Raw genomic sequence first — 20,001 nt, forward strand, 5'->3', positions numbered from 1 at the left:
ACCAAAAGGACTGAATTAGTAGATACTTGTTCAGGGATCTTAGATCCAAAATGGGACTCTTGTCCTCATTTGGTTTTTGAACCATAAACAGGTTTGAGTAAAACCCTGCGCCTCTTTCGGATACAGGAACCTCTACAATCACTCCTTGAAACACCCACTCCTTGATGTAATTCCTGATACAATAAGTCTCTTTTTGGAGGATTTGAGGAAATGCCAGATATTAGAAATCTGAGGGGGAACACCAGTAACTGCAGCTTGTAACTGGGGGATAAAGTTGAAGTGACCCACTCATCCTGAATTATTGTTCTCCAACTGTTCACAAAGTGCAGCAGCCTTCCTCCCCACCCAAGTGGGGGCGTCCCCTCAAAAGTAAGGCTTGGTGCTGGGTTCAGAAGAGTTTTGGACTCAAGGCTTTTTCGGTCCCTAGCCTTGCGGCTTGTCCCTGGCTCTAGTGCCCTGTTGGCGGCAGAACTGCCTTGGCACTGAGATACTTGAGAAAGCAGTCCCTGAGATTTAAATGAGGAACGCCTGGTGCTTTTCTTCACAGGAAGTAGAGAACTCTTCCCTCCGGAAATCTTTAAGATATATTTGTCCAAATGATCACCAAATAAATTTTCCCCATGAAAGGGGAAACCTGCCAATAACTTTTTACAAGGACGCTTGGCTGACCAGTTCTTAAGCCACAAAAGTCTGGCAATCTGTACAGACAAGAGAGCCAAACGAGAAACCTGCTGTATTGAATCCTTTAAGACGTCAACAGTAAAACACAGAGCTTGAGGAATATTTCTTATTTTCAGCCAGATTATCCTCCCCCCGTTAGGCCTTTCAGGCCATCTGACCTGATCCTTTACGGACTGGCAGATACCAATTGCTGCAACAGCTGGCTGAATAGCTGAACTGACCAAAGAAAAGGAAGCCTTTAATAATTAATCCAATTTCTTGTCAACGGGGTCTTTCAAGCCCTGTGCTTTATCTACCGGACAAGTTAAGTTCTTATTTAAAGTGGAAGTAAACCCATCAATTTAAACGGTTAAAAAAAAAGGCATACCGGGAATGCTAACTGCACATTGGCTGTGCTCTCAGCCAAACTATCAAACCATCCAATGGCTGGTGTCATAACAAATCACATGTGCAGCACCATAGCAGTTGAAGATTAAACAGAGGCAAAGATGGCAGCTTCCTTAGCTGAAAACGATAGGGGAATTTACTTCCACTTTAAGGAAGAGATTGCATCTACGGGCTGGCATGCTCTATTCCTTAATGAACATTTCATCCATGGGGTATAGAAGGGAAAACCTCTTGTCTGTATGTTCACAATCAGCATACAGCACCTGTTCCAAAAGAGAGTGTAAGGAGAAAGCCTGTGCGCCCCAGTAACATATGTAAGAGGCAACTTAAAGGCAGAACGAACCATCTCGGTAAAAGTCTGGATCAAAAGCATCTGCGACTGAGGGTCAGACATCATCAACTGGTTTACTTCTTATCCCGATTGCTCAGAAGCAGACTCATCGGCCAGGTCCTCCACAGAATTCTGCGCTTTTAGCTCTTCTCCATACTGAACCCATTCCTGCTCCAGACTAAGTCTTCGGGGATGGGGATCGGTCACTCTTCTTGCCACCCTGCGGGATGGATGCAATCATGCCAACAAGCCTGTGCCCTAACCCAACTAGGCATTGGTGATAAAGGGTGAAGCAGCAGCCAGGAAGCCTATGGTCCTTCAGGGGATACAACACACGGGATACGACTAGGTTCCTCAAGAACTACCGACGACATAGGTGTGCCCTTCCCTCTAGTGTTAGTCCTGCTCCTCTTTTTTTAAGACATTTACAAAACCACAAAAAGGAGCCTTGTGTGGTATTAACAGACCTCAGAAGGGAGACGCTTTAAAAGGGCTCACCAAGCCCCAATGCAACAATCCTGCTAAGCACCTTTAGCCTGCCAAGCAACACCTGGTGACTCACGTGAGCCGGGTAAGGAGAAATGAATCGCTGCAAATACCTTGTTCAGAGCCTGCTCTGTGTCCCACAGCTGCCTTCTGGAAGCACTGCATGCTTGGTATACAGTTTAAATAAGCTTATATAAAGGCTACGGCGCATGTGCGGCTTTGGGCGAACCAAGGTAAAATGGCAAAAAGGGTACACTTTGCAAACACCCACAGCTAGCCCAAAACTCCTCCATATGGTCACCGCTCACAGGTGTCCAGCCTCTAGCTAGCTTGACTGATTGTTACAATTACTGGGACATCCCACAATAAGTAAATAAAGCGGTTTCACTTACCCATCCAGGTGCAGGGCAGCTTAGAAACTAAAAGCCAAATCTTCACCCATCATGGCAAGTTCCCGTCCCTTGAGGACCTTCAAGGACTGGGTACCCTTTTCATGTTTAGGGGCCACTCCCATGGACCTGTACAGCACCCTGCAGGAATGCCTTAGCCCTGTGGTGTCCAGGATTCCACTTTTCAGGGTCCAGCGCCCAGAGGTCACATTACAGGCAAAACCTTGCAGGATCTTAAGTCGTCCTTGCGAGGCCTGGGTACCATTTATCTAAGCATATAGAGCCTGTGTCAAATAGATCTGATCGGCCAATCCCTTGATTCATTTAAGAACCGTTTGCGAGACTAGAGACCTGGAGCTCAGAGAGCTCAAAACTTACCCATCCACCTTGCAGACACTGGTAAAAAAAAACGGAAGTACTTCCTGTATGGGGAGGAGTTATATAGGGATCACTTCCTGTTTAAAAAAAATGGCATCCTCGGACATACGGGATTGGGAGAATTCTCTTTTCTACAGTCAGCTGTGGAAATCAGATTGGCTGAGTACAGAGGTCAGATTTCAGCCCTGTCAGCATTCTTCCAAAGGCCTTTAGCCTTCCATTCGCTGGTCCAAACCTTTATGCAGGGGGTAACTCGTTTGCTTCCCCCCATTAGGTCACCTGTCCTTGGGACTTAAACTTGATGCGGTCTGTGTTACAGAAACAGCCATTTGAACCCATCAAGGAACTTCCATTAGACTTGCTGTCACGCAAGATAACCTTCCTGATGGCAATCACCTCAACTAGAAGGGTATCAGAGTTGGCGGCCTTTTCATGCAGGGAACCATACTTGATCCTTCACCACGACGGGGTCATGTTACGACCTGTTCCATCCTTTTTGCCAAAAGTGGTGTCAGCCTTTCATTTAAATCAGGACATTATTTTGCCTTCTTTTTTCTCTCTGCCTTGTTCAGTGGAAGAGACAACTACATTCCTTGGATGTTGTCCGGGCAGTCAAGGTTTGTCTAGATCTGCGGAGATCCGAGGATCAGACTTTTTTTTACCAAAAGGACCCAAGAAGGGGCAGGCAGTTTCCAAAGCTTCCATTGCCAATTGGTCATTCAGGCCTATGGTCTGAAACGTAAGGCTCCTCTTTAGGGTGAGCGCTCATTCTACCAGGGGTGTAGGAATCTCCTGGGCTTTTTGCCATCAGGTAACTGTGGCTCAGATTTGTAAGGCTGCTACCTGGTCTTCAGTGCATACGCTCACAAAATGTTATCAAGTTGATGTTTGAACAGTCGTGGATGCAGATTCGGCTGCAGTGTACTGTGGGCTGCTGTATAAAGGTCTGATGGCTATTGTTTGGCAGGGTGTCTCCCTCCCCTGAAGGTTATTGCTCTGGTACATCCCAGTAGGTAATGAATATTAGCCTCTGTGTCCCATGATGTATGAAAATGAAAGCTTGATTTTGGTCTCACCTGACCACAAATCTTTCACCCAGTTCTCCTTTGAAACATTCAGATGTTCATTAGCAAACTTCAGAAGGGCCTGTACATGTGCTTTCTTAAGCAGGAGGACCTAGTGGGCGCTCCAGGATTTCAGTCCTTCACAGCAGTGTGTTACTAATTGTTTTCTTGACGACTATGGTCCCAGCTGCCTTGAGATCATTGACAAGATTCTCCCGTGTAGTTCTGGGCTGATTCCTCACTGTTCTCATGATCGTTGAAACTCCACAATGTGAGATCTTGCATGGAGTCCCAGACCAAGGGCGATAGACAGTTGTTTTGTGTTTCTTTCATTTGCAAATAATCACACCAACTGTTGTGACCCTCTCACCAAGCTGCTTGGTAATGGTCTTGTAGTCCACTCCAGCCTTGTGTAGGTCTACGATCTTGTCCCTGACATCCTTGGACAGCTCTTTGGTCTTGGCAATGGTGGCGAGATTGGAATCTGACTGAATGCTTTTGTGGACAGGTGTCTTTTCTACAGCTAAAAAAATGTAGATTAGGAGCACTCCATTTAAGAGTGCTCCTAAGCTCAGCTCGTTACTTGTATAGAAGACACCTGGGAGCCAGAACTTGCAAATTGATAGAGGATCAAATACCAATTTCACTCATTAAAATGCAAATCAATTTGTGTTTTTTCTTATTAAATGCATTTTTCAGGATATTTTTATGTTATTCTGTTATTCTGTCTCTCACTGTTAAAATAAACCTACCGTTAAAATTATAGACTGATCATTTCTGTCAGTGGGGAAAATGTACAAAATCAGCAGGGGATCAAATACGGTTTTCCCTCACTGTAAGAGGAATTGGTTATCACAGCTATCATAATGTGCCAATCTGCTACAAATGGCTCGGTTCACAGCAATTAGTGGGTGCAGTGGCCATCCAATAGTGGTTTCTCCATTAGTGTTTAAAAACAGTACTGCAGCTATAACAGTTCATCAATTCAGTGTTTGTAAATATACAGTGGTAGAAAGCCGGTTAAAAGAAAGAAAGATTTTTAAAGTAGTGATGTAGGCAAGTGCTGGATGGTTTTCATTTAAAAAGCGAGGTCTGCTGGCGGTCTACATTATAGGAGGTAGGCAACCCCCCCCAGCACGCAGCCGCATTTATGACACTCAGGAAGTCTGGGAGACCCTCCTACACATCAACAAAGCCAGCCGGTGGTTGATGTGTAGGAGGGTTGCAGCTGGCTATACAGAAGAGGGCAGGCTGGGTCTTTCCTACCTCCTGACCACCTCATTCGTCCAATTTAGTCGATATAGAAGCTGATGTTCAGCATGGGCTGGATCTAAGAGGTTCTGTCCCAGATTTCAGTTGGATGTCTGTGCCTGCCCACCAAGCTCCTCCTCCCTGGGCACAGGGCACTCAGCAGATCTCATTCTGAGACAGCCCATAACAGATTGTATTATTTTACAAACACAACTTCCAGCTGCACAGTTTGTAGTGCCCTGCTATGTTGCTGATCAGAATAGCAGAACTGAAGTATCCAGCACAATGGGCAGATTGAGGCTGTGTCTATAACAGAATGCGATCTCAGTTGTGTACTGTGTGGGAGGAAGATATCTGCTGAGTGCCCTGCTAGCAGTGACCCTTGTCCCCTGCCTTACTGACCCTGGTCCTCTTCCCTGCTGAACCCTGTTCTCTACCCAATCATCTGTCTTGCTAACCCCTGTTATCCATCCCCCCTGAACCTTGTCCTATACCCTGGTACCCCTGTAGTCCAGGCCTTGCTGAACCCTGTACACTGCCCCACTGACCCCCATATTCTGCCCTACAAACTGCTGACCCTATACTCTGCCCTGACAGTTTTCAGTGCACCCTCACATCAGACAGGCTAGATCCACTCCTAAGTTAACCAGCTAATGGAAAACTACTAATTTAGAGATGCAGGAATTGGGACTGATCTGAGGTGTAAAGGTATAGGAATTGTGGTGATCTGCAGCGTGAAGGTGCAGAAACTGGACCTGATCTGAGGTGTGAAGGTGTATACCTCAATATTCATTTCTTATCACATTATTCAGGTTGTTGCTTACAGCATTTACAAAAAATGCCTTTTAGTCATCTTGTTAAAAAAAAAAAAAAAAATATGCCCTTTAGTGACCGAAAGTGTGAAATTAGAAAATTATATATATATATATATATATATATATATATATATATATATATATATATATATATATATATAATCACTGTTTCTTTGATAACATTTTTCAGCACACTATACTCTAAAGGTTGCTTCCTCTGAACTATAGGTTAAGCTTTTACCATTCACACAACACAGCATAACATTGTTTCTAAAGTTTCCATGTGATCTTGAGCAGAATGGGGGAAAAAAAAGGTAATGAATTTTCTTCCTTGTGTTACAATAACCACCACAAGTACATAAATATAGAGTTACCTTTAATAACTTACTACCATGCCTTACTGAATTACGTATAAAAGGTAAATTGGTGCGTCAACAATTCTTGGTAACCACACCGAAAGATACAAATGTGCACCTTGGTTGGACTGATTTTAGAAATAGACAAAGGCATTAAAATAATAAAGGCTAAAGAAATATTTAATCTGGAATACAGAAATCCAACCTATAAGCTTTCTATTGAATTGCCAGTTTTGTACCAACAGGTCCTACAATCTTAAATATGGCAAGGAAATAAATGCATTTTATTTTTGCAATCCCAGAGCTTATATAAACATTTACATTGATTAAGCATGTTTATAAATACAGTAGCTGGATCCATTTAGTATTATGCTGCCACTGTCATGTAGTCGTACCAAAATAGGAAAAAATATAATACTTTAAGTACACAACATTAAATAAATTGGAAAAAAATACAGTATTGATATAAAATAAAAATAAAACAGTTTTAAGATTTTTCTGTACTCAAGTACATGGAAGGGATGAGGGGAAATAACTGGTTACTCCTTCCCCTCAAAGAAATGGAAAATAGAGGCCCCTGAGAATATAAATGCAAGCATTTGTATTTTAATTTGGATAAATTATGATTTTTGTGCTACACAAACATTAAAAAGGCACATCAATGCAGGCAGTGTTATATTGTATGCAAAACCACACACTACACAGTGTCAGATAAAGGAGGAAAAAAAAAAAAAAAAAAAAAAAAAAAAAAGTTAGGACAGTTCCTAAATGCCACATCCTCACAAGAATCTTTTTTTCCCCGTCAAAGTTAAGAACCTAAATGTGGGGGGCTACAATTGCATGTAGGCTTTTCCTATTCGTACAGGAAATACAGATAGTCCTTTCATCCTGGGAGTCAAACAGTAGCATTTCACATTTTTCCAATGCTCGAAGACCTGCTTTAACAGGCTTGAACACTCAAACTGGTCAGGCTTCAGGAGATCAGAAGGCCTGCTTGATAAAAGGGCTCTGTATTGACCCACAAGATAAAGACATGTCAGTATTTTAAAGAAAATGGAAGCCTACATAACAGGGGCATTGACTTTTTTTGGGGGGGTATGGAGTGGTAGAAGTATTAGAACTGGTCAGGTTTTTACAACAATCCAGGGTTAGAGAGATTTCCCCTCGCTTTCTGTTCCAGTGACAATGTTTTTTACCAGACTGAATGGAAGGAAAAAATCTTCAACAGAAAAACAAGCACAGTGCCAAGCTAAATTGCAAGACGCCTCTCAAACCAAATGCGATGCTAACAAAAAGTGTGGCCTAAGCCAGAGCTGCTCCAGCCATGCCAGGGGGTGTGGCCAGAGCAGCTCTAGACGAGTCCACACATCTCATTTAGCATCAGGCTGGTTTGGGCAATATAGCTTGACATTAAAGCAGAGGTCCACCCTAAAGTGGAGCTGCCGCTCATTGGAACCCCCCCCCCCCTCCGGCGCCACAATTGGCACCTTTCAGGGGGGAGAGCGTGCAGGTACCTGTACAGTACAGGTATCTGCCCCCACTTCCGGCGTAGAATCTGCAGAAGCTACGCCCCTTTCCGTAGAATCTATGCCCCTTTCCGAAGGTCCCCCGCTGCCTGCTGGGAAACACACACGGATCCCAGAGACAGCGGGGACCATCCTTATTGCGCAGCACGACTCGCGCATGCGCAGTAGGGAACCGGGAAATGAAGCCGCAAGGCTCCATTTCCTGATTCCCATACCCAAGATAGCGGCGGCAGCACCCGAGAGACGATCGAGAGATCGGCTTCGGGTGCCGACATCGCGGGCGCGCTGGGCGGTTAAGTGTCATTATTTTAAAAGTCAGCAGCTGCAGTATTTGTAGTGCTGGCTTTTAAAAAAAAAAAACGGCGGACTCCCGCTTTAATAAGATGTGTGGCCTCAGCCAGAGCTGCTCTTCTGGCCAAGCCCCTGACACATTTCACCCCGCTCGGTTATGTTAGGGGCGTGGCCAGAGTAGTTCTAGCTGAAGCCACACATCTTGTTAGCATCAGGTCGGTTTGAGCGGCATCTCTCAATATAGCTCGACACTAATGAGATGTGTGGCCTCAGCCAGAGCTGCTTTTCTGGCCACACCCCTGACACGTTTCACCCCACCCAGCCTGGTTGGATTGAGTGGTCTCTCACAATATAGCTTGGCACTTCTGGGAGAGTAAATTAGATGCCTGCTCTAATCTTCTGAGTACTGGCAGAGACACTTAATCTTGAGCGGCACTTCAAGTTTCTTCATGATCACAGGAAAAAAAGACTGAAATAAAACCTTTATAGGAGTTTTAGAAGTCCCATAGTCTGCTGCGGTTGAGATTTTCTCTCACTTCCTGTCTGATGAAACTGTTGTCAGCAGGATAGTGAAGATAAAAAGCCCGAAGCACTGGATAGCAATAGAAAAGATAATAGGGGGTTTAACCCTTCCTTGACATACACTTTAAAGAAAGTGATGTCTACATCATCTGCCAACACCTGGCTGCTATGCTGAAAAGGGTTATGATGGTAGGCTTATATCATTACATAAAGAAAATCTTCCAAAATTCTTTTACCACAGGCTTTGCTAAAGCAATTACCGAGCAGCCTACGGGACCTCTACAGCTAAGAAAAGCCCAGCATTTTCAAAACGGCTGGTGGGTGGAGGTTTTTTAATTGTTACACTTGTGGATGACACATAAGACGCCGCACAAATCACAAGACATCTGTGTCATCTTGCTCAGTGGTTATCTGAACCTGTCCTCCATTAGAGAAGTAAAGAAAATTCTTGATTGGATGTGCCTTAAGAAAAGATAGCAAAAAATAAAAAATCATTCGCACAGAAACAAATCAAACACAGTTTAAGGCCTTTTTTTCCCTTAACCCTTTCAGTGCTGAAAGAATTAAAGTAAAATTTGTAAGAATTTGCATAACACTTTATGATTCCGCTTTAACAGAATTTTCACTAGTCATCCTCCTGGCTGTGGTGAAACTTGTATCGTGTTTAACAGCTGTACAGAAATTTACAACACTGCCAAAGTGAGCAGGTATGTGGACCTCTACTTGGTGTCATTGATTGAATGTTAGACTTTGAAGCCATATCTAGAGAACACATTAGATTTTACATAAAATTCATAAAAAGGACTAAACAAATCTACAAGTTACTACACACTTTACAAAGGGATCTGTGACACATTCTATATACTCAATTCTTCCTGCGCACAACAGCAAAGAAAAAAAGTACACTTAAAGTTCAAGTCTAGGAAACGGTGTGCAAGTTATTCCATTGCATTCATGCTACAATAAATTATGACACTTTCCAGTGCATTAATAGCTCAAAACAAAGCAGTGTACTGAAAGGGGCCTGCACTTCCCTGCATGGCAGCATGGGGGCAAAGCCATCCAGCACTGCCAACTTTTACAGGACCAGCTTATGGCCTTGGATGCACCCACATAACATTTCTTAGTACCGTGGAGGGGGAATAATCATTCGCTATCTGTCTCAAATTCAGTGTCGGACCATTCCACAGGGGCAAGGAGACGTTTTCTTTGTGCATATTCAATAATCGCCATGTAACAAAAATAATATTGATCCCATGTTTGAATACTGAAAGCACGCTGAGTTCTCATTCTCTTCACTGTCTGTAATACATCCACTGTTCCAATGTTCTCCAGTCTGGACAGACATATATCCAAAGTACAAAAGGTACCTAGTGACAGAAAAATATGGATGTTAAATACTGACTCCAGCACAGAAAAAGAGGTCATGTAAAATTAGGAAAAAAAAGAGGGGTTACCACATCCAGTGCACCCCAGGCAGCACCATTAGAGAGCAAAATCATAACATATACATTAGATTATATATATATATATATACACACACACACACACACACACACACACACGGGCTGGTTAAAGAAACAACCTGAATTATCAACAGTGTGTGTGATTGGCTGAATGGCAGTGAAGTGAATGCTTATAGGTTATTATTCACAGTAAAAGCCTTTTCTGAGTCTATGCAGGCACACAGCTTGCCAATAAGCAATCTAGAATAATAGCTTGCAAGCAGGTGGACACTAGTCAGCTAGGACAACTAAAGGTCAGCACCCTTAAAGAGGGCACCTCAAATGTTCCTTAATAAATCCAGTCTGATAAAGATTTCCATAACATTCTGCATTATTCTTTTCCCTTCAGATGTTTACCATTTTCCCAGTCAATTTTAAAATTCCTGCTTCCTGGCAGGCACCAGCGCCATCTTAGCTACTGTCTTCGGAGTCTGCAGTGCAGTTTACTTCTGCCCTTTCTGTTCATCCCTGCTGTTCTCACGCATGATCAGCTATGTTGTAACCAAGCCTCGTTTTCATTTGCGATTGCTATATAGCAACCATGTCCAACATATTGAGGCGCAGACAGGCGGTCAAACATTTCAGCACATATATGGGTGGCACAGTGGTGTAGGGGATAGCACTTTCGCATAACAGTAAAAATGTTCACTGGTTCAAATCCCAACCACGACTACCTCCCTGGAGTTTGCAGGTTCTCCCTGTGCCTGCATGGGTTTCCTCCAGGTACTCCAGTTTCCTCCCATATTTCAAAGACATGCTGGTAGGTTACTTGTATCCTGTCTAAATTGGCCCTAGTATATGTATATATGAATGTGAGTTAGGGGTTAGGGACCTTAGAGAGATTGTAAGCTCCTTGAGGGTAGGGACTGTTGTGAATGTTATATGTGTGCTGCATAAATTGACGGTGCTATATAAGTATCTGAAATAATAATAAATATTAAAAAATGTGTACCAAAAAAATGGCGCCTTGTGGGGATGAGAACATATAAACAGCTGCCCCCTTTAAAGTGAACAAATCACTGGAACTGTGCGAAATTATAAAATAAAGAATAAGGTGCTATACATGTTTATATAAAAACTATTGCCTCAAACTCAAATGTGCACATTAATGAGAAAATAAGTATAAAGTCCATAAGTGAATAAATAATATTAACTGTATAGGGTTTTTTAACACTGTAAAATGCAGTCCGCTACAGAATATGGCTGATCTTGTTCTGTGGTTCCATGTAACGTGCCGATGTTTCCACCCCGTGTGAAGTCACATGGGATGTTTCAGGAACTGAATGGCACCATAATCTCAGAACAGTGCTGCAGAGAGGAGATGCCTATGAATGAATGGACTGATGGCACAATGAGCATGTGGTAAATCAGGGGGGAATATGCGCATGTACCGGTGACGTTATGAAAATAAACAGGACAGATGACAAGCATATGGAGCAGGTTACAATCGATCCATACAGAGCAATTTGTACCGTGCTTATTATTGATTTAAATGGCAAAAATTTATCGAGGAGAGTTTACAACCACTTTAAAGGCTAAGACCCTACCCAGTTGCTTAGCTCAAGCAAGCGGTCAAAAGATAGAATGATCGCATATAAGAGGACAACATACAATAGCACAACAGCATGCAGACACGGTCACCAAGGTCAAGATTCAAACCTACATCCCTAAATTGACACAGTTAAAAGAACTAAAAAATGTGAAACTTAAGCAATAGTGCACAAATTAAATATGTATATATTCATACAGAGAGATACTCAATACTCCATTAACTTCCTGCCTTATACCTGGAACACAATAGTGTGCTTGAGTGGCGCTCAGAAATTCATAGAAAGCAACGTATTCTAGCAATGAACACCAAGCTTCCTCCGAGTCAGAGAGGCAGGCTGATGTCACAACCTCTGACTCAGAGGAAGCTTTAAATTCTGAAAAACTGATTACTTCCAGTGGTGGAAAAGTAGCACAGTAGGGTACAACGGTCTCCCACAGAGATCTTAAGAATCCTTTATTTTATTCTTTCACAGTTAAGCCATTTTTATGCTTTTACTCTCGGACATCAAAAGACATGATTTCAGCTCTATATCCTCAGCCCCACTCTATCTCAGTTCAACCAGCACTCCCTTGACAGGCCTCAACAGCTTTAGAGAATATTTACCTGTTCTCCCAATGCCTGCACTGCAGTGAATCACAATTGGAGGTCCTGCAGGGTGTCCAGTCCATTCAGATCCCATGGCTTGCACAGCCACTGCCTGGTGCTGCTTTACCTGGGCTCTAAAATCCAACATGGCAGATGCAGATTTAGGCACACCAAAGTCTGGCCAACTCATATATTGATAATGTGCAACACTCCGGCTTTCATCAGTCTAGAGAAACAGAACAAATGTAAACGTATGGAAGTCGCCTATTGTTAATACAATGGTATTAGTTAAAGTATTACCTTCACACATTTCTACATTAGAAGAAACTATTCGCAGACGCTGAAAGGATATTTACATAACAGCAGATGAATGGGTACTCGTGTTGTACACCAAGTCAGAGGGTCTGTGCATGTGTGGTCTACTCACCCCACGCAGGCTTGAATTAGACCGCTTTTGGGCACCACCTACCCCAGTACCATGATGCTGAGCTCATCACCAAGGCAACAGGGAAGTAAGTACATGTGCAGTGTTTGAATCTGAGGAAGCAGGACTCTTAGGAGGTGAGCAACAGTGGCTAGCCCCTCATAGAAATCTCCTAGGGAAGGCCAAAGAATTCAGCTATGGATGAGTACATAATTTAGTATTGTCCATAAGAGCAGTTTGTTTTTATCTACAGGGCAGATTTGTTTTTGTAAAGTGGTCTGCAGGGCGATGTAAACTATGAATTGTAAACTTCTGAGCCTTCTTGGCTGTGCTGCAAATTTAATTATAAAAAGGTGAACAAACCCTTTAAGCCTGAACAATAACAATTCTTCCACAAGCCCAGTCATGATCGGTTCTCTTTCAGGTAGAGAAGTTGCAAGGATTGTTTTCAGTATATGGAAACATTCATGGCTGCCAGCAGAATGTCCCAGCTCATAGCGCACACACAAGACTACAAATCTCATTCAAACCCCAAAGCTGTAGAACTCACCCCCAAAATAGACAATTCCAACAGCCCTCTGCTCGCCCCTCAGCTCTGCTACAACCAGGAAGCTGACTCTGTCCCATGAAAACTATTGTCCAATAACAGCATAAGGACTGCATTCCATAGCTCTCGCAAGCCAGAAGCCAGCCAATCACGTCGCTGTCACTTCTTATTTTCTGTCTGGCATCCAATTGCGTTATGGAACGCGCGGCCTGTCTAGGTACCAAACTTTGCAGAGAAACTGCCAATCACATCAGGCAGAGCTCCACTTCTGTTGACCGTGCAAGTGTCCTCGGCGGGAGCCACAAGCGTAGGCAGTGATTGCTCTGGGTGCACATTACTAAAAGGGCAGAGAGTGACAGCATGCTGTGGTGCCCGCCCTCTATTCCTGTGGGATCTGGGACTGTGCTGTGCGTGGCAGCCAACAGCGAATGGGCTGATAAAAGCCCAGGCGCCACTGCTACCTGGCGCCTGGGATTTGTAGCGTGTATGGTTAAAATAAGCTCAAGCAACCGCCTATGATCTAGGAGCAGGGTTTCTCAACTCCAGTCCTCAAGGCACTCCGAGGTCATGTTTTCAGGATTTTCCTCAGATGAAATGGCTGTGGTAATTACTAAAGCAGTGAAACTGATCAAATCACCTGTGCAAAATAATGGAAAGCCTGAAAAGAGGACCTGTTGGGGTGCTTTGAGGACTAGAGTTGAGAAACATTGATCTAGAGGTCTCAATCTAGGTGAGCATATTTATTGCACATCGTGTGGAGGTGATGGTTGTGGTTTTACAAGCACCACATTTGAAGCACTGAAGGGAAAGTGTGGAGAGAGATTTAAGTATCATGTCGTGAGCACTGAAGATTTATTGTAGAGATTATTACACATTTGGAAGACGTTTGTGAAATTTTATATGGCCAATTTTGGGTTGGAGTTCTTTTAGGACTTATCACTTTGTGTGAAGCACATTTTGTTTGCCGATGCACATTTTGCCCCCGGGGCCAATTTTGGCCCACGGTCCGGTTTTGAATGGCCCGCTTGGTTATTTAAACATGTGCATCTTTTGTGGCCCCCGGCGATCTCCCAGCGCCACAAAAGATATATAGTCCAGCTGCCTCGGAGGGAGGAGGCAGGACGAGTGTCGTGTACACAGGAGGAGAATTTCCTGTTTACACGGGAGCTGTAATAGGAAGTCACATCTCTGCCATTGGACGACTGTTCTGTCCATCAGAGGAGGCGGGACTCTCTCTTAAAAAGGCCCTTGTGTAAACGGGAAATTCTCCTGTAGGATGTCTTTGGCGCTCGTCCTGCCCTCCATGGCTGCACTGATGGCAATGGTGGGGGCTGCGTTTCCGGAAATGGTGGCCGCTGTGTTCCCGGCAATGGTGGCCGCTGTGTTCCCGGCAATGGTGGCCGCTGTGTTCCCGGCAATGGTGGCCGCTGTGTTCCCGGCAATGGTGGCCGCTGCGTTCCCGGCAATGGTGGCCGCTGCGTTCCCGGCAATGGTGGCCGCTGCGTTCCCGGCAATGGTGGCCGCTGCGTTCCCGGCAATGGTGGCCGCTGCGTTCCCGGCAATGGTGGCCGCTGCGTTCCCGGCAATGGTGGCCGCTGCGTTCCCGGCAATGGTGGCCGCTGCGTTCCCGGCAATGGTGGGTCTGCAGATGGGCACTGACCCTTATTTTGCTTCACAGTTAAAATTAATTTTTATTTTTTTCCTGAAGCTTCCCTCTTAAAGTGAAGGTGCGTGTTATACGCCAATAAATACGGTGTATCCAAATAATACACTTGAGTTCATCTCTTCACCACACACAGCCACAAAAGGCAAGAGAATTCTTGTTGGGCAGTGTATTAGTGCTCGGACAAACACGCTTAGACCGAATTTTAATGGTTCAAAGAATGTCAGGCAAAGTGGTCGGCCCTCGCGCATGTTCAGTTCATCAAATCTGGCCGTCTTTGAAAAAAGTTTGGACATCCCTGCACTATACATTATACTGTACTTCTTTAAAAGGCCTACGTTTGGGTTCAAAAGAAAACTTCCCTGAGAAAAACAAAGGCTGCCACAGCCGACTTCCCATTCTACAAGTTCTAGTTTTCTGGCAGCCAGGCCGATCCTGTGGCATCAGCTGAGTCACTAACCCAGAACAAGCATGCAGATAAGGTCTGACTTTTTTGATTTGAATGCTTGCTCTGTATCAGTTCTACATCAGCTTTTTCAGGTGGTCAGCAATGGCAGCTTATTTCTCACAGGAATTACATAAATAAATTCCACAACTGACACAATTTTTCACTATAGCAGTTTAGAGGCGTAATAATACTAAACATAAGTTCTTTGTACTCACAGTAAATTTGTTCTCTTGGAGTTTATTATGAGACACAGGATTCAGGGACTTTTGGCTTATACTGCTGCATAAAGGAGGATTTGAACACTCAACATTTTTTAGTTTTGTAACAAAGCAATGCTGAATGCAACACCATAAACACAGAGGGGTGGGGCCATTTGGGATAACCATAACAGGGAAAGCACAGGGGCTAGAACCCTTGGTGAACATACAGGGTGTGGAAGAGAGGCCACAAACTGAAAGAGCTGGGAACCCACAACAAAGAAAAAACTGCTGAGGTGCTGAAAAATCAGGAAATGCAAGTAAGCACCCTTGATCTCTACAGAGGCCAGATCGTTTCCCTGATTGAGGGAGGCTATGATAGACCCGGCAGAGAAAAGGCAGCCACCCCCTAGGAGAATAGGAACAAACAGAGGCATGCTTGGAGTGGAAGGGATGACATCAGCCTGGTTATCATTTGCCAATATCAAAAAGCTTCTGTGGGGTGTATTATAATGAAACGTCTCTGAATTCTGCATCCTTTAAGCTCCGTTCTCACATATTAATTTTTCTGCTCTAAGCCTCAGCTCTAAAAACACCCAACAGAAAAAATCATTTCAAATGGCCCCTGTTAACATCTGAGTGTTCTGTTATTTAAAGCAAACCGCCAAAAAAAGTACATTAGTTTTTTTGGCAGATTACAGGCATTTTACATTGGTGAATGTTTTCACAATAAAAACACCTGTACAAAAACTCTGCAAAAACGCCTCTAAAATAGCAACGCTTAGATGTGAACAGAGCCTTAATGAATGAGAAAGTAAATAAAGTTATTAAAGCAGAGCACCAACCCCCCCCCCCCCCCAAAAAAAAATTAAAAAAGTCAGTAGCTACAAAAACTGAAAACTGTAGCTTCTGACTTTTAATATTAGGACACTTACCTGCCCAGGGATGTAGACACCCCAACCGATTTTATGATCGGCTCTTGGGTGCTGCCGCCACCATTCCTTGTAAGGGAAACAGTCAGTGAAGCCGTGGCAAGGTCCCCCAGAATTGGAGACAGGTACTGGTCAAAAACTGATACCCGTTTCCCTCCAAAAGGTGCCAAATGTAGCAGCGGAGGGGGAGGAGGAGGAAGCAAACAAGCGGAGCTTCCCCAAAAGAGCGGCACTTTAATAAGTATTAACAGAGACAAAATCGGCTCTATTGTCATTTATGATCAGAAAAAAATGGTTCACATACTTGCTTATTATAAAGATCCAAGTGAGTTAGTTTGAAGTCTTGAAAAAGATCTATATGGATGTTTCTGATGATGAAATGTCCAGAATCTTCACTTCTTCCTGCTTCAAGAGGCCAGTACTGTCCACATTTTATTCTACCTCTTTCTATTACTCTATTGAGATATAAAAAAAAAATTAAATTAACATAAAAACATTTTGCCTGACATAACAGCTGCAAAGGCATAAAAGGAAAGTTAAACTGAAGATTCCATACGTTATAGGGAAGATTATGAAGTGTTGTGCCAAAGCAGTACCCTGAAATATGTATGTTTTGTCTGGAATTCCTCCTTAGAAATAGCAGTGCACCTCATTGGTTTGCGAGTATGTAGGTATTTCTGTGCATGGTCTCATAACAGTGTGATCATTAAGGCATAATTGCCTCTGACTGCTAGTATCACAAAATTTGGAGCAAGATTTGGTGATCTGACTACAGTGCCGCTCACTGCTGTTCTTGCTGGAGACTAAGAGGAAACACAGCCCCTTCCCCTAATTTGAAGGTCATCTCAACACGGATTTACATTGCAAAACAAGGCACAGTAAGTCAGTAAATGGGGAAATATCAGCTATTTATTTCCACTAATTTCCACAGAAGGGAATATGCATTCAAATGCATACAAAGCAGCTAACAAAGCGGTCTCAAAAATAACCCAGCACTGCACAAAACATTTATGTCTACAACCATAATAATGCAAAAGATTACTGAGAATTAGTAACATGTTCTTAGAAAGAAAGAAAAGTGTGACTCCTTTATCAGGCAAGACCAGTTTTTTTTTTTTTTTTTTTAATAGCCTATGGACTAATTAGTACAGTGGTTTTTTTTTTTTTTTTTTTTTTTTAAGGCTATCAATGCCTTACAGTAAAAAAAACATGGGGCAACATCTTTGATCTATCACAAGATACAGTGGATATAAAACGTCTACACACCCCTGTTAAAATGTCAGGTTTCTGTGATGTAAAAAAAGAGACAAAGATAAATCATTTCAGAACCTTTTTTCACCTTTCATGTGACCTATAAAAACTGTAGAACTCAATTGAAAAACTGAAATCAGGAGTAAAACTGAAAAAACTAAAATAATATGGTTGCATAAGTGTGCACACTAGGGCTGCAACTGATGATTATTTTCATAATCAATTAGTTGGCCTATTGTTTCGAGTCGGTTAATAACCTTAAAAAAAAAAAAAAAAAAGTGTAGTATAATTTAGTTAATATGTAAAGTTTTTTTTTTTTTTTAAAGGCAATTTATTCTTAAATATTTCTATGTAGTGGTAAATATAAATAACCAACTATATGGTTAGGGAGCAAAATCTCTAATCCACTCTGAGTATAACAGACAGAAGAGATATGCCGTACATGCTATTAGAGGAGATATGCCGTATATACTATTAGAGGAGATATGCCGTATATACTATTAGAGGAGATATGCCGTATATACTATTAGAGGAGATATGCCGTATATACTATTAGAGGAGATATGCCGTATATACTATTAGAGGAGATATGCCGTATATACTATTAGAGGAGATATGCCGTATATACTATTAGAAGAGATATGCCGTATATACTATTAGAGGAGATATGCCGTATATACTATTAGAGGAGATATGCCGTATATACTATTAGAGGAGATATGCCGTATATACTATTAGAGGAGATATGCCGTATATACTATTAGAGGAGATATGCCGTATATACTATTAGAAGAGATATGCCGTATATACTATTAAAGGGTGAATCTGGTAAATATCAGACTCAGAGATCATTTTTTTTTTGAAAAGTAAAATAAGCTTTGGCGCTAAAACCTAAATGGTGTACTAAAAATGCTAATACTCTACAAATTACATAAAAATTACATAAAATGAAGCCCAATGTGGGAATTTCACCAATACACTGTATACGTGATATTAAAGCTATATGTAAATGGAAATGTGTATCCGTTATCCTACATAGTAACTATGCACAAGTGTGGTAAAAAATATTGACTATGCACAAGTGTGGTAAATGATATGATAAAAATTACAACTAATCTATCACAACTAAAAATGTAGGTGCTTTGACAAAAAGTGCTTTAGCTCACGTAAATGAGCCAATACTTATATTCTAAAAAGTGACAATCAAAAGGACATTGTGAAGATACCAAGTGAAAACATCAAAAAAATTAAAAAAATCATATAATGTCCAATCCAAAATATGTTATAATGTCCAAAAAAATAACAATATTTGTTCAGAGTCGCATCATCTAGTTGCTGAAAAAACGCATAAGACTTTTATCAGATAGGAAGGTGAAGCAAGGTGACTGGTGAAAACAAGGGTTAAATTCCTCTCCGGTGCGCCACTCTGTGTTAGAGAAAAAATGTATATATGCGCTCACCAGACATTAAACCCTCAATGGGTTAACCAAGCAGTCACAGTATGAGCCACTGTGCAGCTCTCTCGAGGCTCTGCCACCGCTGAGCTGTGGGGATATTTTACACTCTTCCTTCCGTGAATGGTCCGTTTAGCGTTTGTACATGAAGGAAAACAGAAGTACAACCATGGTGCAATATTGTTGTAAAAACGTACTATGTTTATTAAAAACAGTTTTACTCACAAATTCCAAAAAAGATAGATCGCTGTGAAATATACTCCGCCGGCGTTACTGCTTGAATAGCAGTGTAAGGTGCACGTCCTAGGCCACGCCCTACGCGTTTCGTCAGAGCGACGTCATCTGGAGCGGCCATATTGGTGCACCTTCACGTTTATGTAGGGTGCAGTGCTCTTCTGCGCTTGCGCGATGTATTAGCGCCATTTTAATTGTGGGAATGCCCTATCCGAGCCGCTGTGTGTCTGTATTGTATGGTCTCTTGTGACAGTATAAACGTGGGAAGATTCTTTGCTTATTGTCAATCCAGGGTGTGCCGTCTTATATTGTGTAACTGTCACAATTAAACTTTTGCCTATATATTTGTAATTGCGGACTCCGGGCATGGTGAGATATAGTAATATAGCACCGCAACCTACATAACTATTCCAGTATACTTATAAAGGGAATATCAGTAATTATACATGAATACAATTGGTATTTATAAAAAAGAGGTTAACAACTATATATAAAAACAATTAATAAAATTAATACCATGTATGTAAAAAATATATATGAAAAGAAAAGAGAAAATATTAAAATATATGAGGACCAAATATATAAAATTTAATATATTTGATAGTAATACCCTAACCAGCTGTATATTGCATGTGTTACCTGCTGGGCTTCCTGAATACAGGATTTTTATATGTGTTTATTTTCAGTATGAATGATTAGAAACAAAAATATATGTCCACTGTATTAATAAAT

At 42.2% G+C, this 20,001-nt stretch overlaps 1 protein-coding gene across 2 annotated transcripts in view; it reads right to left on the bottom strand.

Annotated features, from left to right (window-relative positions):
• Positions 1 to 6,141: 6,141 nt before the first annotated feature.
• The window catches only part of LOC143974562 (tyrosine-protein phosphatase non-receptor type 9-like), a 106,776-nt gene continuing 92,916 nt past the window's right edge, over positions 6,142 to 20,001 (bottom strand). For both annotated transcript variants that reach the window (XM_077476092.1, XM_077476091.1), the window contains 3 exons: positions 16,635 to 16,785; positions 12,138 to 12,345; positions 6,142 to 9,847 (listed from right to left, as the gene is read on the bottom strand). In XM_077476092.1, coding sequence (XP_077332218.1) covers positions 9,624 to 9,847; positions 12,138 to 12,345; positions 16,635 to 16,785 — 583 coding nt within the window. In that variant the 3' untranslated portion in view covers positions 6,142 to 9,623. The remainder of the gene's footprint in view (positions 9,848 to 12,137; positions 12,346 to 16,634; positions 16,786 to 20,001) is intronic.

The sequence above is a fragment of the Lithobates pipiens genome, unplaced genomic scaffold, assembly GCF_037356315.1.
Source record: "Lithobates pipiens isolate NorthernLeopardFrog02 unplaced genomic scaffold, aLitPip1_a1.2 Scaffold_13, whole genome shotgun sequence".
Classification (NCBI taxonomy): domain Eukaryota; kingdom Metazoa; phylum Chordata; class Amphibia; order Anura; family Ranidae; genus Lithobates; species Lithobates pipiens.